General features: G+C 39.1%; 1 protein-coding gene across 20 annotated transcripts in view; it reads left to right on the top strand.

The window, feature by feature from the left end:
• PKP4 (plakophilin 4) overlaps positions 1–25,938 on the top strand; it is a 259,383-nt gene that overhangs the window by 151,150 nt on the left and 82,295 nt on the right. For 17 of the 20 annotated variants that reach the window (XM_061437200.1, XM_061437140.1, XM_061437260.1 and 14 more), the window contains one exon: positions 18,014–18,048. The exons of the other annotated variants lie outside the window; for them this stretch is intronic. In XM_061437200.1, coding sequence (XP_061293184.1) covers positions 18,014–18,048 — 35 coding nt within the window. The remainder of the gene's footprint in view (positions 1–18,013; positions 18,049–25,938) is intronic. 20 annotated transcript variants of the gene reach the window in all.

Below are 25,938 nucleotides of genomic sequence, written 5' to 3'. Positions count from 1 at the left end.
ACCAGGGTCTCCTGCATTGCAGGCAGATTCTTTACCAACTGAGCTATCAGGGATATGCTCTGCCAAATGTTGACTGGGCAGTTACTGATGATGCAGGGCCTGTACTCTACCCCACAGAAGGACTCAAAACAGATATTTATGGTGCTTGTCCATGAATTGAGGGCTGAAAATGCTGTTATATTATGTATTTTTACAATCTTAATGAAAATAAAGTTTCCTCAGACATTCAAGAAACTTGACTGGTTAAAAAAAATTAATTAAAATCTTCTGGGTAGTAAGTGGCTAGAAAGTGAATATCATTCTTTAGATATGGCAGAAAGTGAAGAGGAACTAAAAAGCCTCTTGATGAAAGTGAAAGTGGAGAGTGAAAAAGTTGGCTTAAAGCTCAACATTCAGAAAACGAAGATCATGGCATCCGGTCCCATCACTTCATGGGAAATAGATGGGGAACCAGTGGAAACAGTGTCAGACTTTATTTTTTTGGGCTCCAAAATCACTGCAGATGGTGACTGCAGCCATGAAATTAAAAGACGCTTACTCCTTGGAAAAAAAGTTATGACCAACCTAGATAGCATATTGAAAAGCAGAGACGTTACTTTGCCAACAAAGGTCCGTCTAGTCAAGGCTATGGTTTTTCCTGTGGTCATGTATGGATGTGAGAGTTGGACTGTGAAGAAGGCTGAGCGCCAAAGAATTGATGCTTTTGAACTGTGGTGTTGGAGAAGACTCTTGAGAGTCCCTTGGACTGCAAGGAGATCCAACCAGTCCATTCTGAAGGAGATCAGCCCTGGGATTTCTTTGGAAGGACTGATGCTAAAGCTGAAACTCCAGTACTTTGGCCACCTCATGTGAAGAGTTGACTCATTGGAAAAGACTCTGATGCTGGGAGGGATTGGGGGCAGGAGGAGAAGGGGACGGCAGAGGATGAGATGGCTGGATGGCATCACTGACTTGATGGACATGAGTTTGAGTGAACTCCAGGAGTTGATGATGGACAGGGAGGCTTGGCGTGCTGTGATTCGTGGGGTCGCAACGAGTCGGACACGACTGAGCGACTGAACTGAACTAAACTGAACTGAGACACATACTAAATTTGATGATGTCTGTACATGAGATCAAAGAATTTATGTGAATATATCATTTGCTTTTGAATGCCAGAACGGGATAAATAGGTCAGTACATGTTTAATAAGACATTTAGGTTATGATATCTTAAAGTTACTTTTAAGTGAATTTTTATATAGGGTTTTCAAAGTATTTTATATCCTAAATAATATTCAAAATGAAATTATAGGCTTTATAATGAGGAATTTTGAGGGTTCAGGATGCCGGCCAGTAGCTCTCTTACTGCAGGTCTCTACACCTTAGTCCACATTAACTATGTGCTCCACCTCCTGTAGAGCAAGGGGTAAAAACAGGACCCTTGCTGTGTTCCATACCAGTGCTAGCTTTATTTTGAAATGTAAGATTTGAATTGTCTTACATTTTTCTAAAAGAGTTTATTTGTGTGTGTGTGTGTGTGTTAATCTTAAATTTTAAAAAATCTTTTCCCTTTCTGTTTGTTTGCCTTTGGAAGAATGGAAAAGAACACAAATGAGGGAGACAGTAACATTTTGTAGACCTCAACACAAATAATTCACAGCAGCTCATCTATTCTGAGGCTTGACCCTTTGCCTAAATATGAATAGCATCCTACATTATGGCAGAATACTTAGGAAAGAGAGTTTGGTGTTGTGTTTAGTCATTTTACTATTTTCATCTCAGTTTCTTTCATTCTTTCAAATGTCAGCTGAAATGTTAGAAAACCTTTCTATTCTGATTTCTGCTTTTATGATTGAAACACTAGTTGTGGGATGGGCTTAACCAGAAGTCATGCTTCCTGTATAATTTATGGAGATACCAGAGGGAACCGTTTGTCTCATTTCTGTCTAGTACTACATTCTTTTTGATCTTCCCCTTCCCCTGAGGTCCTCTGGATCTTTTATTCATAGATTCAAAGTACTAACACAAAATGCTTTTGTCAAATAATATTTATCTTCTAAAATGTGTGTTCACCTTCAGTCCCCATGAAAGTTACTTGAATTGTTTAAATGGCTAATCTGATATTTCCTGTTCCTTTAATGTGTTTTTGCTGTGCACCAACTACATAGTTTTCTCTTTCAGAGACTCACTGTAATATTATTTATTTTTTGTATTACCCTTTCTTGGAATGTATTTCAGACAGGTGTTATAAGGGTCCAAAATATGGTGAAGTGGCATGAGAGAAGAGTGGAAGAAAGAATTGAGTAAACAAGGGTGAGAACTACCTAGAGCCAGTATGAGATCAAGAACGTTCACCCCCGTGTTCAGTTGTGCGTTTTACTCAAAATGAGCAGCCTGTGAAAAACAGGACTGCACTTTTATCCCAGCCCTTGCTGTTCCTCATGATCTTTTGAAGACTGGCGTTTTAAAAGCACGTTCTGAGAGCGAGGCCAGTTTTTTCAGGCGAGGTGTCACAGAGCAGGAGGGAGAATATGGGTCAGACTGTAAGCCTTCGACCCTTCCCATCCTCCATAAAGCAGCGTGCCTGCCTTCCTGCGGCCATCTTGCCCGTGCCTGCAGTTGGCCACCCAGGTGACTGTGACGTGTGAGTGCGGGTTGCTGGGCAGAAATCCATCGCCAGGCAGGGAGGGGAACGCGGGGCTTGTGTCATGTTGCCCATGGGTCAGGAACAGCTGTATCCTATGTGAAGGATATCATTTTAAATTCCAGGGCCTTTTCTTTTTAATCCTCAGTGTTACCCTCAGACATACAGATAATTATGAAAAGAAATCCTTTGCCCTGTCTCATTTTTTTATTCCTTGCTTAGTTCAGATTATAGGCATATACCATTTTCAGGGGCAATTTAGAACCGTAACACATAAAAATAATAATAAACTACAAGTAAGAGCATGTTGTCATGGTTTCACTTTTCTTTTTTTAATATAATTTTATTTATTTATTTTTGGCTGTGCTGGGTCTTGGTTGCTGTGTGGGCTTTTCTCTAGTTGTAGCGAGTGGAGGCTACTTTTGGTTGTGGTGTGCGGGCTTCTCATTGTGATGGCTTCTCTTGCTGCAGACCAGGGACACTGGGAGTGCAGGCTTTGCAGCACATAGGCTCAGTAGTTGTAGCTCCCATGCCCTAGAGCATAGGCTTAATAGTTGTGGTGAATGGGCTCAGTTGCTCCATAGATAGCATATGGGATCCCCCTGGACCAGGAATTGAACCTGTGTCTGCTGCATTGGCAGATGGATTCTTTACCATTGAGCCACCAGGGAAGGCCTCGTTTCAGGTTTTTTGACTGCTGGTATCAAGTGGTCCTTTGGTAGGAAGAAGTAAATCAGTCTCCATCCAATAGAAAATATTCTAGGGTCTGATAACACAATAAAGAAACCATGAATTTGAAGGAAGAACTTTTGGTTTTGGTTTGTTGAGATTGATTGTGAATAGGCAATAAGTAAATTTGGAAGAGGCTCCCAAAATTGTAGTATCACTGCTAAGATATCTTTATTATCTAAAGGCTAATGATTTGTTATTCTAGGATCCTTAGAACCCCTTCAGTTCAGTCTCTCAGTCGTGTCCGACTCTTTGCGACCCATGAATCGCAGCACGCCAGGCCTCCCTGTCCATCACCAACTGCTGGAGTTCACCCAGACTCACGTCCATCGAGTCAGTGATACCATTCAGCCATCTCATCCTCTGCCGTCCCCTTCTCCTCCTGCCCCCAATCCCTCCCAGCATCAGAGTCTTTTCCAATGAGTCAACTCTTCGCATGAGGTGGCCAAAGTCCTGCAGTTTCAGCTTTAGCATCAGTCCTTCCAAAGAAATCCCAAGGCTGATCTCCTTCATAATGGACTGGTTGGATCTCCTTGCAGTCCAAGGGACTCTCAAGAGTCTTCTCCAACACCACAGTTCAAAAGCATCAATTCTTCAGCGCTCAGCTTTCTTCACAGTCCAACTCTCACATCCATACATGACCACAGGAAAAACCATAGCCTTGACTAGACAGACCTTTGTTGGCAAAGTAACGTCTCTGCTTTTCAATATGCTATCTAGGTTGGTCATAACTTTTTTCCAAGGAGTAAGCGTCTTTTAATTTCATGGCTGCAGTCACCATCTGCAGTGATTTTGGAGCCCAGAAAAATAAAGTCTGACATTAACGGTGAGTTGCGATAGCTGTCTGCCTCCCAGCTCCCCTCCTCTGCTTCAGCAGGCAAAGCAGTTCACCTTCATTGTCTACGTACTGGTCTTCCTGTCTTCAATTTATTGAAATAGCCTAGTGGAAAAATAGCCATGCACACCTGTCTGCTAGTTCAGGCATGAAAACAAAAGGTAGATCTCTGTTTAATGTAAGGTATTTATTTCCTAGTTAATTCTTATCTAACTAAAAGCAAGAGATGAGGTATATTTCACAAACTTAAACAATACTAGTTAAAACCTATCAGTTACCTGCTGGTAGGTGGTATGAGTTCTTGGAACATCAGAAGATGCTTCATGATATTAGAGAGCCCTTTGATTCCATCAGGAGAAGGCAATGGCACCCCACTCCAGTACTCTTGCCTGGAAAATCCCATGGACGGAGGAGCCTGGTAGGGTGCAGTGCATGGGGTCGCTGAGGGTCGGATACGACTGAGCGACTTCACTTTCACTTTTCACTTTCATGCATTGGAGAAGGAAATGGCAACCCACTCCAGTGTTCTTGCCTGGAGAATCCCAGGGACAGGGGAGCCTGGTGGGCTGCCGTCTCTGGGGTCGCACAGAGTCAGACATGACTGAAGCGACTTAGCAGCAGCAGTAGCAGTTGATTCCATCTTTGGCTTCTAGACCTCACTTCTCACCTTGCTAATGATGAGTATAAAATGAACTCAAAGATGTTCTTGTTGAGGAAAAATTTGACCTGCTTACATGATGAATGCTTTAAGACCTGGTACTTCCACAGGCATTATCTTCAAAAAGTGGTTTTCTCAACCATAAATTCAAGAGCACTCAACAAAGCTGAAGCACACAGTGAGCTTTACTCAGCTAAGAACTCACAAAAAAAAGCTAATGGAGAGAGACACGTGTACCCCAATGTTCATCGCAGCACTGTTTATAATAGCCAGGACATGGAAGCAACCTAGATGTCCATCAGCAGATGAATGGATAAGAAAGCTGTGGTACATATACACAATGGAGTATTACTCAGCCATTAAAAAGAATACATTTGAATCAGTTCTAATGAGGTGGATGAAACTGGAGCCTATTATACAGAGTGAAGTAAGCCAGAAGGAAAAACACCAATACAGTATACTAACGCATATATATGGAATTTAGAAAGATGGTAACGATAACCCTGTATACGAGACAGCAAAAGAGACACTGATGTATAGAACAGGCTTATGGACTCTGTGGGAGAGGGAGAGGGTGGGAAGATTTGGGAGAATGGCATTGAAACATGTGAAATGTCATGTATGAAATGAGATGCCAGTCCAGGTTCAATGCACGATGCTGGATGCTTGGGGCTGGTGCACTGGGACGACCCAGAGGGATGGTATGGGGAGGGAGGAGGGAGGAGGGTTCAGGATGGGGAACACATGAGAAATAAAGGAATAAAAAATTAAAAAAAAAAAAAAAGCTAATGGAATGTTTTACCAATGCATTCAAAGGAACTAAACAGAGTTTTAAATGTACTAATTAAAAGGGAATCAAAGCAATACTAGATAGAAATTTTAGAAGACTCAGAATATGGTATGATGTTATTGCCATATTGTTGAAAATTTACCTATAATTAGTGAAGATAGAGAAATTTAAGTGTTGGATAGACTGGGTTACTCAGTTAAGGGAATTTATTAAGTTTAATCTGGTAACATTCCAAATAGAGACTAAAAGTTGAGAATCATTAGTAGTTATTTCCAAGAAGGCAATGGCACCCCACTCCAGTACTCTTTTGCCTGGAAAATCCCTTGGATGGAGGAGCCTGGTAGGCTGCAGTCCATGGGGTCACTAAGAGTCCGGCACAACTGAGCGACTTCACTCTCACTTTTCACTTTCTTGCATTGGAGAAAGAAATGGCAATGCATTCCGGTGTTCTTGCCTCGAGAATCCCAGGGACAGGGGTGCCTGGTGGGCTGCCATCTATGGGGTCGCACAGAGTCGGACACGACTGAAGAGACTTAGCAGCAGCAGCAGCAGTAGTTATTTTGCCAGATTCTGGCAGAGAAAATCCTAGGTGCATAATAGGAAATCTGGAGTTACCTGGGAACTCTGGAGTCCCACTTTCATATCTAAGAAGATTCTGAAGCAGTTTATTAAAAAGCAATTTGTAATGCCTAGAGGATAGCAAGGTATTTGTTGTTATTGTTCAGTTTCTTAGTCATGTACAACTCTTTGCAACCCCATGGACTGCAGCACACCAGGCTTCCCTGTCCTTCACTATCTCTGAGAGTTTGTTCAAACTCATGCCCATTGAGTCGATGATGGCATCCAACCATCTCATTTTCTGTTGCCCCTTTCTCCTCCTGCCCTCAGTCTTTCCCAGCATCTGGGTCTTTTCCAAAGAGTCGGCTCTTTGCATCACATGGCCAAAGATTTGGAGCTTCAGCTTCAGCATCAGTCCTTCCAATGAATATTCAGGGTTAATGTCTTTTAAGATTGACTGTTTTGATCTCTTTACTGTCCCAGGGACTTAGAAGAGGCCTCTGCAGCACTACCATTTGAAAGCATCAATTCTTCAGTGCGCAGTCTTTTTTATGGTCCAACTCTCACATCTCTACATGACTACTGTAATTTCAGTGTAAATTGCCTAAGATAAAGAGGCAAACCGACCTTTCATCTTTTAACTGAGAGAAATAAACCTTGGAATCAAGTAAAAAGTAGACTTGTAAATATTAGAGCAAGGAATTACAAAGGTAATTACAACAAACCAATAATGAGTTGCCAAAATTTTTCTCAAAATGGATTTAGTATCCAGAACACCTACACATTTGCTAATGGAATAACTTCAGTTAGTAATGAAATGGTAGAGAATGAGAAAAATGCATTTTGGAATTTATTCCAGCTACTGAGATTTCATCTCAGTGAACATGAAGTGGTTCTTGAATTCAGGAGTTAACATGTACAGAAAATACAGAACTTTTTTATAATTGAACTTTAGTTGTGTACCTGTGCACAGAATTATACAAAAAAAAATCTTCATGACCTAGATAACCACAATGGTGTGATCACTCACCAAGAGCCAGACCTCCTGAGATGCAAAGTCAGGTAGGCCTTAGGAAGCATCACTATGAACAAAGCTAGTGGAGGTAATGGAATTCCAGATGAGCTATTTCATATCCTAAAAGATGATGCTATGAAAGTGCTGCACTCAATATACAGCAAATTTGGAAACCTCAGCAGCCACAAGGCTGGAAAAAGTCAGTTTTCATTCCAGTCCCAAAGAAAAGCAATAATAATGTTCAAACTACCACACAATTGCACTCATCTCACACACTAGCAAAGTAATGCTCAAAATTCTCCAAGCCAGGCTTCAACAGTACATGAACTGTGGACTTAACAGATGGAAATTCAAGCTGAATTTAGAAAAGACAGAGGAGCCAGAGATCAAATTGCCAACATCTGCTGGATCATAGAAAAAGCATGAGAGTTCCAGAAAAACATCTACTTCTGCTTTATTGATTATGCCAAGCCTTTGACTGTGTGGATCACAACAAATTGTGAAAAATTCTTCAGGAGATGGGAATACCAGACCACCTGACTTGCTTCCTGAGAAATCTGTATGCAGGTCAAGAAGCAACAGAACTGGACATGGAACAACAGACTGGTTCCCAATTGGGAAAAGATTACGTCAAGGCTGTATATTGTCACCCTGCTTATTTAACTTATATGCAGGATACATCATGCAAAATGCGGGGCTGGAAGAAGCACAAGCTGGAATCAAGATTGCCAGGGGAAATATCAATAACCTCAGATACGCAGATGATATCAACCTTATGGCAGAAAACAAAGAAGAACTAAAGAGCCTCTTGATGAAAGTGAAAGGAGAGAGAAAAAATTGGCTTAAAAACCAACATTCAGAAAACGAAGATCATGGCATCCAGTCCCATCACTTCATGGCAAATAGATGGGGAAACAGAGATTTTATTTGGGGGGCTCCAAAATCACTGCAGATGGTGATTGCAGCCATGAAATTAAAAGACACTTGCTCCTTGGAAGGAAAGCTATGTCCAACCTAGGGGGCATAATAAAAAGCAGAGACATTACTTTGCCAGCAAAGGTCCGTCTAGTCAAAGCTATGGTTTTTCCAGTAGTCATGTATGGATATGAGAGTTGGACTATAAAGAAAGCTGAGCACCGAAGATTGATGCTTTTGAACTGTGGTGTTGGAGAAGACTCTTGAGAGTCCCTTGGACTGCAAGGAGATCCAACCAGTCCATCCTACAGGAGATCAGTCCTGGGTGTTCATTGGAAGGACTGATGTTGAAGCTGAAACTCCAGTACTTTGGCCACCTGATGCGAAAAACTGACCCTTTTGAAAACACCCTGATGCTGGGAAAGATTGAAGGTGAGAGGAGAAGGGGATGACAGAGGATGAGATGGCTGGATGGCACCACGGGCTCAATGGACATGAGTTTGAGTAAGCTCCAGGAATTGGTGATGGACAAGGAAGCCTGGCATGCTGCAGTCCATGGGGTCGCAGAGAGTCAGAAAAGACTGAGTGACTGAACTGAACTGAATCATTGTAGTAATTTACAATGTTTAAAGGTTATAGTCCATTTATAGTGATTATAACATACTACCTATATTCCCTGTGTTGCACAATATACCCTCTTAGCCTATTTATTTTCTACACAGTCTGTGCCTCTTACCCCTCCCCCTGTTTTGGTATTCCCCTCACCCCTCTCCCTACTGGTACCCACTAGTTCGTTGTGTATATCTGTGAATCCGTTTCCATTTTGTTATATTTACTAGTCTGTGTTATTTTTTAGATTTCACATATTAGTAATATCATAGTTTTTACTTTCTCTGACACATTTCACTTAGGATTGTACCCTCCAAGTCTATCCATGTTGCTGAAAATGGCAAAATTTCCTTTTTATGGCTGATTAATATTCTGGGGTGTGTGTATGTGTGTGTACACACACAGCATCTTCTGTCTACTCATCTGTCAGTGGACGCTCAGGTTGCTTCCATATCTTGGCAATTATAAAGAATGCTGCTATGAACATTGGGGATAAATATATCTTTTAGAATTAGTGATTTTTGTTATTTGGATATATACCCAGGAGTAAATTGCTGGGTCATATGGTGGTTCTATTTTTTTTCGTTTTTCTTGAAAAACTTCGACAGTGTTTTGCACAGTGGGTGTACTAATTTACATTCACACCAACAATGAACAGAGTTCCTTTTTTTCCACATCTACACCAACGTTTGGTATTTATATCCTTTACTTTGTCAACAAAGATCCGTCTAGTCAAGGCTATGGTTTTTCCAGTAGTCATGTGTGGATGTGAGAGTTGGACTATAAAGAAAGCTGAGTGCAGAAGAATTGATGCTTTTGAACTGTGGTGTTGGAGAAGACTCTTAGAGTCCCTTGAACTACAAAGAGATCCAACCAGTCCATCCTAAAGGAAATCAGTCCTGGGTGTTCATTGGAAGGACTGGTGTTGAAACTGAAACTCTAGTACTTTTCCACCTGATGCAAAGAACTGACTCATTTGAAAAGACCCTGATGCTGGGAAATATTGAGGGCAGGAGGAGAAGGGGACGACAGAGGATGAGATGGTTGGATGGCATCACCGACTCAGTGGACATGAGTTTGGGTAGATTCCGGGAGTTGGTGGTGAACAGGGAGACCTGGTGTGTTGAGGTTCATAGCATCACAAAGAATCAGACTCAACTGAGCGACTGAACTGAACTGGTGATAGCCAATCTGACAAGTATGAAGTGACATCTTATTGTGGTTTTAATTTTCATTTCCCTGATTAACAGTGTTGATCATTGTTTGCTTCTTTTCACCATTATATCCCAGCCTCTAACAATGTCTGGCACTCAGTAGATGATCAACAAATACTTGTTGAATGGGTTCATGTAATATTTACAGTAGACATCTTTTCTGTAAGATGTAGAAAAAGCCAAAAATTCCTTTGTAGAATGATTGAAACAATTCTAAAATAACATAGGATTAGCCCTAATAATGAGCAACTCAAAAAATTAATATCAGCTATCATTTATTTAGCATTCTACTCAATTGTGGTTGGATGCAAATAGAATTAAGCCACAATCTTTATCCTCAAGAGAGCCATAATCTGGTAGTGGATACAGATAAGCAAGTATTGCAGTTACAATCATATGAAAAACAAGAATCAAGGTAGATTAATTGTTAATATAAAGAAGAAGTGATCAACTTTCATCATGCTGATTTTTGAAGAATGATTCGTACTTACCAGAGAGAATGTCGTGGAGGGTATGTAGTCTAGACAATGGTACATGCCCATACTCTATTCATAAGTAAAACAGTTTCTGGTGTATTCCTTCCAGTAATTCCTGTCCACTAATACCAAATGAAGCTTAAGTTTTGACTGTGCTTAACTTTTTGAGCTATTAATAAGGGCTGTACATATACTTAAACACATACACGTCTCTGTGTGTAGTATAAGATTTCTTAACTGTTTTTCTAAACAAAGTGGAATAACTTGGATTGTATCCCAATTCAGTGTGTTTTGGATGAGAAAGTGACGGTGGCCTGCACCTCACTAGTGATGATAGAGCCCCAACTAGACCAGGGAGAAGGTGAGAAGTGCCGTGATGCAGTTACTGTGCAGCTTCATCAGGCTTTCTCCACTCCACCCTCTGCTGCTGTTTTGCTACTACTGTCCACTGAAGCTCACGTCAGACACAGTAGAATCCAGGAGGAAATCGAGTGCTGACTTATTAACGTTGACCGTTTTACAAAGACATTCCTGTTATTATTAAGTGAGTAAAAAGTAAAAGTAAACTAGAGTGTTCAATCCATGGGTGTGTATGACATATATATTGTTACGTTGTAACACGTATACCATTCTGAAATTTGGGTAATTCTGAGTTTCCAGACTGTGTTCTACACATTCTACCCCCAAAATAGCACTAGAAGCCTGAAGCAGCCTGATATATGAGGAAACTGCAAGTAATTAGAAATGCCTAGAATGTAGGTTTGTGTGGGAAAGGGCAGACTCGAAGGAACCAGGTGGTGGAGGGCCTTCTGCACCATCTGAAGATGTTTGAATCTCTGCCGTACTAACCAAGATGCTTGAAATGTATCCTGTATGAATCTGTTGTGCGTTAGCATCAGGAGAATTTCAGATTTGAGTGTTTGAAATATCACCGTAGCAACAGCCTGGAAGAGAGCCTGAAAGGATGAGAAATCAAAGCCAAGCAGACCAGCTAGGAGAGAGCCTGAAAGAATGATCCACCCAAGAGACCATGAGGATGAAAGCCTGAACTGTACTTGGTGGTAGCGATGGATTCAGAAGGTGTGTGTTTTGAGTGACAGGCGTGTGCCACAAGCTGCTGTAGGTTCTGTAAGTGTATCTGTGAACGAGGCAGACTTCTCTGCCCTTGTGGAGCTGTACATGAGCGGGGTTCGGGGACAGTAGGTAGTCAGTAAAACAGCTCCGTGTTCTTCAGTGAGTGACTAGGTGGTGATGATTAGATGGGAATTTATTTGGGGCGGGGGGAAGGGTTTCAGTATGTCAACTACAAAATGTATTATATCCAGTACGCAGCTGGAAATACAGGTCAAGAGTTAAGGAGTGAGGTTTTATCTTTTTTTCAGAGGGCCATTTATATTTGGTCTCAGTCATAAACATCAGTCAGAACCTTCAGCTACAAACAGTAGAATCCTCTCTGGCCTGTGTAAGCTAGAAAAGAACTTGTCAGAAGCTGTGAGGTGTTAATCTTCAGAATCTCCGGGAAGGCCAGAGAGCCAGCTTCTGAGTTGGGGATTATGGGAATAGTGCCCACTGCCTCTACTGGGCCCCCCACTGCTGGTCCCTGCTGCACCACTGCCACACTGACCAGCCTTCTTCTAGACCCTGCCACTGATTGGCCCTCTGGCTGCAAGGGACTGTGAGTGGCTGGTTTTCTGACTCATAACATAGGAAAACATCACTATAAGGGGATTTCAAAGACAGCTATGGGCTTCTCTGGTGGCTTACATGGTAAAGAATCCACCTGCAATGGAGGAGACCTGGGTTCGATCCCTGGGTTGTGAAGATCCTGTGGAAGAGGACATGGCAACCCACTTCAGCATTCTTGCCTGGAGAGTCTCATGGACAGAGGAGCCTGGTGGGCTACCTGCCTCCTGAAAAATCTTTATTCAGGTCAAGAAGCAACAGTTAGAACCGGACATGGAACAATGGCCTGGTTCCAAATTGGAAAAGGACTACGTCAAGGCTGTAGATCATCACCCTGCTTATTTAACTTCTATGCAAAGTACATCATGCGAAATGCCAGGTTGGATGAAGCACAAGCTGGAATCAAGATTGCTGGGAGAAATATCAATAATCCCAGATATGCAGATGACGCCACCCTGATGGCAGAAAGCAAAGAGAAACTAAAGAGGATCTTGATGAAGGCAAAGAGGAGAGTTAAAAAGCTGACTTAAAACTCAGCATTCTGAAAACTAAGATCATGGCATCTGGTCCCATCACTTCATGGCAAATAGATGGGGAAACTATGCAAACAGTGAGAGACTTTATTTTCTTGGGCTCCAAAATCACAACAGATGGTGACTTCAGCCATGAAATTAAAAGACGCTTGGTCCTTGGAAGGAAAGCTATGACCAACCTAGACAGCATATTAAAGAGCAGAGGCATTACCTTACCGACAAAGGTCCATCTAGTCAAAGTTACGGTTTTTCCAGTCGTTATGTATGGATGTGAGAACTGGACCATAAAGAAGGCTGAGCACCAAAGAATTGATGCTTTTCAATTGTGGTGTTGGAGAAGACTCTTGAGAGTCCCTTGGACTACAGGGAGATCCAACCAGTCCAACCTAAAGGAGATCAGTCCTGAATATTCATTGGAAAGACTTATGCTGAAGCTCCAGTACTTTGGCCACCTGATGCGAAGAACTGACTCTTTTGAAAAGACCCTAATACTGGGAATGATTGAAGGCAGGAAGAGAAGGGTACAACAAAGAATGAGATGGTTGGATGACATCACCAACTTGATGGACATGAGTTTGAGCAGCTTTGGGAGTGGGTGATGGACAGGGAGGCCTAGTGCACTACAGTCCATGGGTTCGCGAAGAATTGGATACAACTGAGTGACTGAACTGAACTGAACGACTGCAGTAAATATTAACAAAGGTGTTTTGGGCTCCATTTATGTCTGTGAATGAAAAAAAATACATAATTTCTTAAGTGCACGGAATTTTATAGTGATCTATTGCATTTTCTCATCAATACTGATAAAGGCATGGTGTCTTTCTTAAAACTAAGATTTTTTTTTCTCATTAAAATGAATTGCCTTGATTTATTAATTTGCTGCTGATTTTGCTTTTAACTGTAGTTTGCTGTCCAACCAAACAGTCCCAAACTTATGAATGGATTTCATTCTAGAAGGTTGTTGATAATTAAGTTGTTAGAAATTGTGAATGCATCTTCCCACTGAAACAAAGTTGTCATGGATGATCCCATTCTTGTATTTTAAAATATTTTCACACTGCAGAGGAGGTTCTTGGCATATTCAGATGAGAAGTGAAAGGGAATGGAATGGAGTCATCCGTGGCCACAATACTGTGAGACATGTTGTAGACATTCCTTCCAAGGAGCAAGCGTCTTTTAAGTTGGGGAAATCTTTTTTGGAATAGATGGCTAGAGGGAGAGAGGGAGGAAGGAATACACCTATGTGTCATATGGAGCTGCCTCTAGTTTTATTGTTCCAATAAAAGTGACTTGAAACAGCATTTCAGAACTTCACGTATTTACTGCCTGATCTCTGAATCCTAGAGTGGTGGTTCCGAAAGAAATAGACTATTATGAATAATATATAATGACCAGGATTGTGGAATTAGTGTGAAAGTAATTGGGCTAAATATATAGTCTTCAAAATATACCATGGAATTTTTTATCTTTAATCTTCAATATTAACTTATTTTCCCCGTGATTTTTTTTTTATTGTTTGTCTAGAATATGATAGGAGAAAAAGTAATTTTTTTTTCGTGTTCATAATGTTTTTTTTTATATAATTTAAATTTTATTTTATTTTTAAACTTTACATAATTGTATTAGTTTTGCCAAATATCAAACTGAATCCACCTTCCCCATGCCTTCACCTCAGTTCAGTTCATGTTGCTCAGTCATGTCTGACTCTTTGCGATCCCATGGACTACAGCAAGCCAGACCTCCCTGTCCATCACCCACTCCCAGAACTTGCTCAAACTCATGTCCATCGAGTCAATGATGCTGTCCAACCATCTTATCCTCTGTTATCCCCTTCTCCTGCCTTCAATCTTTCCCAGCGTCAGGGTCTTTTCAGATGAGTCAGTTCTTTGCATCAGGTAGCCAAAGTATTGGAGTTTTAGCTTCAGCATCAGTCCTTCCAATGAATATTTAGGACTGGAATGCCTTACTGTGTTTTGATGACCAAAGGTCTTTTCAGCACCAGAAATGCTGCTTGCCTGCTTGTTATAGGAACTTGGAACTTCCTACATAGAGTAGGGGAGAATAATTAGACCTGTTTGAACAAAGTGTTGTTGTTCAGTTGCTAAGTCATGTCTGACTCTTTGCAACCCCATGGACTGCAGCACACCTTTCTGTCCTTCTGAGTCTTTTCCAGCACCACAATTCGAAAACATCAATTCTTTGGTGCTCAGTCTTCCTTATGGTCCAGCTCTCACTTCCGTACATAACTAGTGGAAAAACCATAGCTTTTTGCACCTTTGTGAGCAAAGTGATGTCTCTACTTTTTAATACGCCATCTGGGTTTGTCATAGCTTTCCTTCTAAGAGGCAAGCATCTTTTAATTTCTTGGCTATAGTCACTGTCCACAGTGATTTTGGAGCCCAGGAAAATAAAACTATCACTGCTTCCACTTTTCCCCTTTCTATTTGCCATGATGTGATGGGACTGGATACCATGGTTTTAGTTTTTTCTAATGTTGAGTTTCAAGCCAGCTTATGAACAAAATAGTAATAATTTACATATACCTGATCCCTCAGAACAATGAAGAACTCAGTATTATTAATACTTTTTTCACAATTTGTGTTACAACCGTATATATTAGGGGCTTCCCAGATGGTACAGTGGTAAGGAATCCACCTGCCAGAGCAGGAAACACAAGACACAAGGGTTTGATCCCTGGGTCGGGAAGATCCCCTGGAGTAGGAAATGGCAACCCACTCCAGTATTCTTGCCTGGAAAATTCCATGGATGGAGGAGTCTGTCAGGCTACAGTAGAGGGGCTTGCAAAGATTTGGACATGACTGAGCACACACACACACATTGAACATCTGTGTGCCAGGCAATACGCAGTGCACTTGACCTAAAGAAATGCACAAAACAGCCACAACCCTTGCCCAATTTGAGCAGTTAAGATGACATATAATCTATGATCTAAAATTTCAAAAATAAAAAAACTTGTAAAGATATTTCATTAAGGTTTATGTAAATTTCAACCAGAAGATAATAGACTTCACCACTCCCAAGACACCTGAGGTATATTAAACATTTCTGGTTGGTAGTTTGATTTTAATATTGACAAAAAATGTGAATATGTCGATAGAAATACAGTTGGGTAATAGCAACTTTGGTGCTTAGAAAGCTAGTTTAGATGATAGGTTTGCTGCTGCTGCTGCTAAGTCACTTCAGTCGTGTCCGACTCTGTGCAACCCCATAGACAACAGCCCACCAGGCTCCTCCATCCATGGGATTTTCCAGGCAAGAGTATTGGAGTGGAGTGCCATTGCCTTCTCCAAGATGATAGGATTAAATTATAATATTCAAGAGAATTGGAATTCAGTTTTGGAAACCACTTTTGAGAATGTGGTAATATCTTCAGGAGCAAGACAAATATGCCATTTATTGATATTTGACCAAATTTTCATCTGTTTTTTCTTCCCATCAGTCCCTTTTGAAATTAGTTAGGAGTACATCAGGTGGAGGATCATGATTGGAGTGCTGAAGATGAGCGTTAACTGATTGACTCTGTTCATTGGGAGCATGTCCCCCTGGGCACAGCTAGTTCAAAGTCCCGGAATGTGAGCTGCTCGCAGATCACAGGCAAAATTGAACTTTGGGGAGTTCTTACTGAATCTAGAGTTTTTAACCAGCAGGAGTTTCATCAGCCACTTAATGACTTGGGGAAAATACCAAGGGACTAACATGGATTTAAAATCTTACAACTACAAAAAAAATAAAAAAATAAAATCTTACAACTACAGCTCTGAAAGTATTGTTCTTTTCTTTATTTTAGAGTTTCCTTAAGTGCAAAGTCTTGTACCTTTTCCTTAAAATTAGTAAACACTTCCAAAATACTTCAGTATGTATTTGTTTCTGATTTCTAAATAAAATACAAATGTTTAAAAAGAAAGAAATCCTTTTAGTTATAACCCACAGAAAAAACCACTAGCACTTTGATTTTTATTTTTCTACACTTCTTAGGCATATTGTGTGTGTCTATGTGTGCATGTGTGTGTGTTTAATACAAAAATGGAATCACAAGCTGTTCTATGTAGCACAATGGTCAGAAGCCCTGACTTTGAAATCAAACCATCCTTGGTTTAAATCCCACTTCTTCCATCTACTAATGGAATAAGACTTTGTCCAGTTTTTTAATCTGTGAAATAAAGATAATAAGGCACCTCTTCATTAGGTTGTTGTGAATAATATACAGGAGATAATATATGTGAGGTACTTTAACATTTAATGAATGCCGAATAATTCAGCCTCTCTTATTGCTTTGTTCTGCTACACTGTCCCCTGAGAACCATGCTTTCCCGTATTAATTTAAGGGAGGGGGTGGACAGGGAGGCTCAGATATGTTTTTATGCACTAATTTTTAAAATTGGTACTCTATAAACTGGGCTTCCCAGGTGCCTCAGTGGTAAAGAATCCACCTGCCAATGCAGGAGACACAGGAAATGCAGGTTCTATCCCTAGGTGGGAAAGATCCTCTGGAGGAGGACATGGCAACCCACTCCAGTATTCTTGCTGGAGAATCCCATTGACCGAGGAGCCTGGCGGACTATAGTCATAGGGCTGCAGAGACTTGGACGCGACTGAGCATAGCACTCTATAAACTAAGAAAAATATATAGTTAAAATTTACCCCTAATTTGTAAAACTTTGTGTTTTGATATAAAGATTTATGATATTTAAATTTTATAAGACAACATTCAGTAAACTGACCCCATTAACTTATATGTCTATTACAGCATCTAAGCCTTTTTTGAAAATAAGTAAAATTAATAAACTTAATAACAACCTTTTTGGTTCTTTTTAATGTATATGTAGTACAGTGTATGATATATATGTTGTTTTATATGTAGTTTTCATATAAATTATTCCACATAAAGTAGCATGCTGCTGATGCTGCTAAGTTGCTTCAGTCGTGTCCGACACTGTGCGACCCGTGGACTGCAGCCTGCCAGGCTCCTCCATCCATGGGATTTTCCAGGCAAGAGTGCTGGAGTGGGTTGCCATCACCTTCTCCGATAAAGCAGCATATGCCCTCATATAAGTACTATGAAGGTCACAGTTAGCTGTGGTATTATATTTGTCTTATTCAAGGAGAATCATATGTCTTTTAATAATTTGCCTTAAGTTCTAAGAAATACAAATTTGTCCCAGATTGGCATAGGGGGTTAAATACTCTCTAAAAATTAATTTAGAACAGTCACTTTAAATTTTGTTTGAGGTTTTAATATCCTTTTATATAATTAAATGTGAAAATTAAATGTTTATGTTCAAAACAGATCCACAGTTAAAGTTTACAACAAAGGAAGTAAATGTTCCATTTTTTTCCCTTCTTTTTCTCTAGCTCAACTGAGAAGTCATTTCCTTGGAGATCAACAGGTATGAGTTTTTAATCATATAAAAAAATCTTTCTTACGTTTTGCCCAAGCAAAGTGTGCTCTCTAAATTTACTGTCTCTTGATGAGATCAGTCAAGCCAAAATTTTAATAGTGACAATATTGAGCTACTTTGCTTAAAGGTAGTACTTCTTAATATGCTTAATTTTTTAACATGTTTGAATAGATTTATATATGTCATTTGTAAAGAAATTAAAGGATTGAGCATCAATATTTTTAATGTCAATTCAATATTTGAATTTTTTATCATAAAGAAATACAGCGATGCCCTCACACACAGGTTTTTGTATAATCTTGGGAAGTTGGCTAATCACTTATGTAAGTCAAAGTCTTTCCTTTCACAGTTTTGTTTTGTTTTTTTTTTTCATATTAAAAGAGAAGAGTTGCCTGAAATGTTCATTTTTTTGTACTTAAATGTGGACTACCTGAAAGCTTCTAAAGTAGCCTGGAAGATTCTAATGTAGTCTATATGTTCTTTTTACCTTAAGTTCACCTCATATAAAGGATAAATTACATTAAGGAGAGTGTCTCCCACTTTCACAGATGTTTGATGTCTTCACTCATTAAATGTTTACTGAGCAGCCACATCATGAACCATATACTATACACATTGCTGGTTAGATAGTGATGGACTCCACACACACATGCCCCTTGCCTCTCATCAAGCTTATAATGTGAGGGACAATGCCAGCAATTTATAAATGCTAGATTAGGCCTTGATATCCAAATACTTTGACAGTTTTTAAACAAAGTTTGAATTCAGTAAAACTCAAATCACTAAATGACTGGTATCTGAGTTTATCTGAACCTGATACCAGGATTCTGGTGTTATTTATAGTGTATACAAGGGTCTTTGCTATTTTCTAAAGAAGCTATTCCCAAGAAATGTAGTGTTTTATTCAAAGCATAGATGACGTGTAGTATGGAGGCTTCACAGGTGGGACAGTTGTAAAGAATCCACCTTCAGTGCAGGAGACACAGAAGATACAGGTTTGATCCCTGGGTTGGCAAGATCCCCTGGAGTAGGAAGGGCAACTCACTCCAGTATTCTTGCCTGAGAAATCCCATGGGCAGAAGGAGCCTGGCAGGCTGCAATCCATGGGGTCTCAAAGAGTTGGACATGACCAAGCTACTGAGCACAAAGATGAAGAGACGTGAAAATCTACTTAACAATAAGACTTTAAAACCGCAGTTTAATAGTAGGAAAGACATGGCATGAAATAATATGTGGTTAACTGCCAAGTAAGTATTATGCAGGAAACATTGTCATCAAATGGACAATCCATTTGTTAGATAACTTTGCAGGGGTGAGCCTGGAGCCTGGGGCTTGACTGGCAGACCAGTTGTGGAGAGAGTATTGTCATTGTCACAGCAGCAGAGACGACAGAAATGTCTCATGGGAACATTTAAAACTGGTTTGGGAGATGATAAGATGTGCAAAGACCACACTGGGCCAAATTATAGAGATCTGTAAATACCAGGGACTTTGAACTTGCTGCAGGTCATGGGCAGCTACTGGAAATCCTTTGAGCAAAAAGTCATTCGATTTAAACATTCCTCAGGAGACATGGCAGTGCTGTGAACTGTTAAAAAGAGATTTGAAGATTTCAGTTTAAAGAAAAATACAGAGTGCATTTGCTACTTAGCTATGGCAGAACTCTACCATTTAATATAAAATTCTCCTATAAGTTCATGTTTAATACTGCATCATTAATTTATTCCAAAAATATTTCTTGAGAGCCTAGTTGGCTCGCACATAGCTTTCACTGTTTAAAACAGATATCCTTGCCCTCTTAAGTGTTTCAGGTCTAGTGGAGATATATAGCTCTATACACTTAAAACTGGGGAGGGGGATTCTTTAAAGAAAAACTACAAGTATATATCATATTTACCTATAGCTCTGTTTTTGGACATTCAGGTGTTTTTCATGGATATAAATAACATTATGGTAAACATCCTTGTATATAAAATTATACCTGCAGCTTTGATATACCTTTTAGGCTAGGTTTTCCCAAGGAAGAAAACCATTCAAAGTATATGAACATTTTCAAGGCTTTTTAGATGTATAACCAAGTTGTTTTCTTAGAAGAGTTGTATTTATTCTCCCTCCCTTTTGGTATATGAGGTTAGTCTTCTCACTCCCTCATTAGTGTCACCATTTATATTTCTAGCTACAAAATATTTCGATATCCTGTCATTGCCCCATTCTCTTGGAATGCTAGCATTTGATAGGCGGAAGTTCTTCACAGCCCAAGGAAAATAGTTGTATCATTTGGGGCCCAATCACCCATAGGAGTAACTGTTCCTGGAAGCTGCTGCCATGTCTAGGCCTGCAGGGACCAAGCGCTGCATGGGTTGCCACCAAATTGTAGAAGTGGTGGGAGGTAGAGCAAGGCAGTCTTCCGGCATTAGCTGGAACCACAAGGGAGATACGGCCTTCCCAGCAGTGCTGCCTAAAGTAGACCTGGAGAAACATCCTGGCTGAAGTAAGCTGGAGGGAGCAGTTGTAGATTTCTAACTACCAAAGCCAGGCAGGCCACAGTATGTAATTGTATTGATGTACTAGTAAAGAGAATGAGCTTAGATTATGAAGACACCCAATAGGGAATGACCATCCCTTAGCATCCTTTCTACCTCTCCTCCCAACCAGTGTGTTCACTCAGTTTCAGTCACTTGACCACCTTCTTCCTGGTGGCTCAGAGGGTAAAGCATCTGTCTGCAATGCCAGAGACCCGGGTTTGATTCCTGGGTTGGGAAGATCCCTGGGAGAAGGAAATGGCAACGCACTCTGGTATTCTTGCCTGGAGAATCCCATGGACGGAGGAACCTGGTAGGCTACAGTCCACAAGGTCACAAAGAGTCGGACACGACTGAGCGACTTCACTTTCTTTCTTTCTTCATGATTTACTAATGAATAAAATAGAGATAGGTAAAATATTATAGATAATTTGTAAAACATTACATTTATGTTTCATTTAATATATAAATATTGTATAATCTTTTATTTTTATACATATGCCAAATAGCTCACCAAATACTTTAGTGTTTAGGGAAATACAGCTTCAGTAATTCATCTGTCTTCACCACATGCACATTCATAATTCACACCTGATAACTATACTTCATCCCTTACTTAAATCAGAGTATACTCCTACACAAGTTCATATTCCAACATGGAGGTATTACGTTTACTTACCCTCTTTCCTTCTTCAGGGAAACATAACCTTCAAACACAGCAAACACAAATGCTATTTACTTCACTCTATTATTTTAACTACATTAATGTTACTTGTGTGTTTCTTAAGACATTTCAGTTGTAACCATGGCAATAAGCTATAATGATAAAAGTAGTAATTTGAAATTTGATTATATGAATAAAAGAAATATCTGGTTTGTTTCATAATCCTTTTTCTAAGCAGTTATAGATGCCCTTAAGTTTGATTGTGAGTAAATGGGATGAAATGACAGTTTTGCTGCTACTTTTCCTGTAAAGTTTGTTATCTTCTCTTTACCAGTATGCATGCAGAAATACTGAATGTAATATGAAAATAATCTTGTTTTAAAATTTGGTAGTCCCACCCAGAATGAGGTAGAGATGGCTTAAATATAAAATATATTTAAAAAGTCTTTGGTCTATTTTGTCTTTGGCTAGGTCTTGGCAAAAGAAACATCTTTATCCAATTATCTTGGTTTCCTAAATAAAAAGGATCACATGAAAGGATTTAGGATTGGAGGTCTGTTATTGTTCCTCATTTTTCTTTAGTATTTTGAACATTTACTTGAAGACAATTTCTCTACCCTTTATTTTTCTCTTTTTGATATTACAAATTTGACTTGAAAAGATTGTCAGCAACAAAGTGAATTGATAGCAAGGCAATGATTTGATCACTACCAGAAATTGAGACCAACTGCTGAATTTGTTTTTAAATAGCTAACGTACTGTAGAGTCATTTTATAGGGAAAAACTCAAGAGGCCCTAGGCAGAAAAGATTTCCATTTGTGATTCAGTTCAGGATAATCAGCTTGCTTGTTTTTTTCTTGGTTGGTTGGTTGGTTTGGTTGATTTTTAACTCGTACCAGGGATTGTAGGCTCTTGGAAAGCAAAAAGCCAAAACTTTGAATACTCAGATAACTTCCCAAAGCATATGGAATAATCACCCATTCTACAACACATTTCTATTTTCCTAGATTGATTGGGAAGCAGTCTTAAGGAGAAGCTCCCCTGGATGTTATAAAGTTGTTTTAAGCATATATGCTTTGTTGTTATCTTGCATTTCTGTTGTCTTCTGTCTTCATTATTCTGTATTTTCTATCTTATTAGCATTATATATCTGCTCTCTAAAAATGTAAATGCACCTCCTCTTCTCTTTTATGCAGAGGAGAGTTTATCATTTTCTGTCTGGCTTTGTCTTTTCCATAGCCTTGCATTCCTTATGACCATGGATTTTGTGAATGTGTTTATGTATATTCTGCTGAAAAGGAGTGAAGGGGGAATGTTGTCTTAGTGTTCCTGTTTCCCCTTTTGTTAATGTGCCATTTTTCCACTCTTCACACCTTCATACCAAAGTATGTATTTCTACAGTCTCTTATGTTCCACCAAAATTTGAGGTGGCTTTTAAGAACCCATATAATACAATAGAAAAAAAAATCCATATTCATAGAAAAAGTATATTAGAATAATAGATAAAGACCTGAAGAAAGTGAGAATGCAAATTTATGCACAAGTAATTATATTTCTTCATGATGGAAAATATTATATTATGGAAGGTATCTTCTAAAGGATAAACCTTGGCCTTTCCCTTCTTTTAAGAAGTAGCACACCAATTCAGTCATAAAAATAACCAAACATTGTGTACTCTTTGCATCAGAAAGAAGGGCTGTTGAGAAAACAAGGAGGTACTATTATATAGCACAGGGAACTGTATTCAGTATCCTGTGATAAACCAGAATGGAAAAAAATATGAAAAGGAATATACATGTGTATAACGGGGTCATGTTGCTGTACTGAAGATATTAACATTGTAAATCAACATTGTAATTCAAGGAAATTTTTTTTAATTTGCTGAAGTATGAAGTGAAAAAAAAAAAAAAGACATAGAAACATAAAAGTAGGGTAAATTTCTAGTTGGCCAAAAGGCATTAAGGGATTAATAAACTTGGATGGGTCTTTCACTATAAGAAGGAGAGAAACTATGGATGATTCCATTCCATTCATATATTTGATGTTTGACAATACATGTGAGAGAGAAGGAGAAAGATGGTGGTAAAATAGAAATTTTAAGCTGATCAGATTATTTAACTTAGTGCTACATTTATTTGTTGTGGAATATGTACTGAAGTGCCATAATTTTAACATGCCATCCATTTAAACCGTTATTGTATAGTATATACAGATATATATATTTTTTTACCATTTTCTTTATACATTTAAATTTTGCTTCTAAAACGGATACAAGTTTTCTTCCACTGGGATGGGTTAAAAAAAAAAACATAAATACTGAAGATAAAAGATAATTGAGAGACTAGCCCTAGTCAATTTATTTTTCTTTTTTCCTCCGTCTGGAGCAAGTAATTTACAACACAAAAAATCATCAGCACATCATGAGACAAGACCAAACTTAAACGAGAACACTTTATGCCTCAGTAGAAATGTACTGAATTTGTAAAGGAGATATAGTAGGAAGTTATATTATACATATTCATAAGCAGAATATTAGATTTGCAATCATGTATAAAGGACTATTATTGAGCTTGAATTTTATGATTTATTATGACTATAAATTGTATAAATGACAAAATTTTGTTTCTACTTCTCTTCCGAATACCAAGAGGAATATGAATTTCTCTTCATATCAGGCTTGGAGTCCTAAGCTTTTCCATGCTTATTTTTTCAGGCCTTTTTTAGTAACATAGTCATTATAGTCTTCTTACCACAATTGCAGTGTTGTAGCTTCCTAAACACTACTATGAAGGTTCACTTAGCTTTTTCATGTTTTGTTACAAAAGGCATGTTTTTTTTTTTTTCTCTTTGAGGAATGTTTCTTACTTAAAATAAATAGAAGAATTTGGAATAAAAGCTAAAAATTTCCCTCATTCCCACATCTACCCGTACCATGACCATTGCGCCAAACACCTACACACACACACACCCTATACACACACACACACACCTGTACACACACACTTATACACACACACACCTATACACACACACACATCTACATACACACAGAGTAAATCTGAAAACAAACCAAACTGGTGAGTGTGTGTGTGTAAATATGTACACATCTGCATATGTTTTCTTTGTACTACAGTGAAGATAATATATTATACATTGTTCTGTGACTTAGTTTTTTCCTTAACAACATAGTAAAACCATGCATGTGTTTCTAAAACACTATATATAAAGGTCTGCCTCCTGTTTAGTGGGTGTCTATTGTTTAGAAAATTATATAACCAGTTCCTTTTTAGTGAACATTTTGTTTTTCCCAGTTTTGCCCTTTGACAAGCAATGGTAAAAACTATCACTGCATATCTGAGTGTCTCTCTTGATCACATTTTTAAGGGTAACTGCCTGGACAAGGGTGTATACATTTCTATTTTGGCAAATAGTGTCAATCTGCCCATGAAAATGCTTAGCGAGATGTGGGAGAGGGAGACTTTTCCTCTACGCTCTTGGGTTAAGTAATTGGGGGCCGGTGAATTTAACTGATAGTAGACAGATTAATAAGAATAATAAAAACCCTAAGTATTCATATGCATATAAAGCTCACAAAAGTAGTAGTTCCCTAAATGAGTAGGGTTAGGGGTTATATGTCTAACTTACTGTAAAGGATGCAGGCAGGAAAGGCTTCTGTAGGGAGAACAAATGGATTTCCAGGAGAAGCAGCAGGAGATAAGACAGTTTGTGACGATGTTTGTTCATGCAGGTACAAGGTGCAAGTGGTGGCTCCGGTTTTTTTTTAATGCCATAAAATTCCTCCAGAAGGAATCCATGGCAGCCTCCCTCCCAGAAGTTTTCTGCTCTTAGTGAAATAAGGGAAGCTCCAAAAAGCCTTCTTTCTGGTACCTGTTGAATCTCAAATATTTTAGTTTAGAATAACCTTCATGCAAACTCTCCAGGTCCAAGTTCATCCCCACAAACATATATTCCTACCTTTACCAACTGTTACACCTATCTATGCTTCCGATGTTACCAGTGGTGAGTAACATTTGAAATGTAAATCATCATGATTATTTAAATTTTTAATAATTTATTAGTCTTTTAAGAAAATTGTTTCCAATTTCTCTTTAAGCCTCTGCAGATTAAAGAGGGTAAATTATTTCAAGAAATAATTATTAAATATTCATTGAATCACATTGCCTGGAGACTTCAGCATACCACTGACCACTCTATTATTTGATCAATTCTTATGAAAATTGGAGTTATGCCTGATCTTAAACTTAATAATTTTGTTACATTACCTGTCAGCTTTGCTTTCTTCTCTTTTCATATATCTGATAGTTTTCTGTCAACAAAAATGCAACAACCACTATCAAAACAAGTAAAAAAAAAAAAACTTTTTATCACCACTGGAGGTAATTTGAGTAACAAATAACCTCACTCCAGATCAGATCAGATCCTCAGTCGTGTCCGACTCTTTGCGACCCCATGAATCACAGCACGCCAGGCCTCCCTGTCCATCACCAACTCCTGGAGTTCACCCAGACTCACATCCGTCGAGTCAGTGATGCCATCCAGCCATCTCATCCTCTGTCGTCCCCTTCTCCTCTTGCCCCTAATCCCTCCCAGCATCAGAGTCTTTTCCAATGAGTCAACTCTTCGCATGAGGTGGCCAAAGTACTGGAGTTTCAGCTTAAGCATCATTCCTTC

The sequence above is a fragment of the Bos javanicus genome, chromosome 2 (assembly GCF_032452875.1).
Source record: "Bos javanicus breed banteng chromosome 2, ARS-OSU_banteng_1.0, whole genome shotgun sequence".
NCBI lineage: Eukaryota > Metazoa > Chordata > Mammalia > Artiodactyla > Bovidae > Bos > Bos javanicus.
The sequence above is the reverse complement of the archived record's forward strand: the minus strand, read 5'-3'. Positions and strand labels throughout refer to the sequence as shown.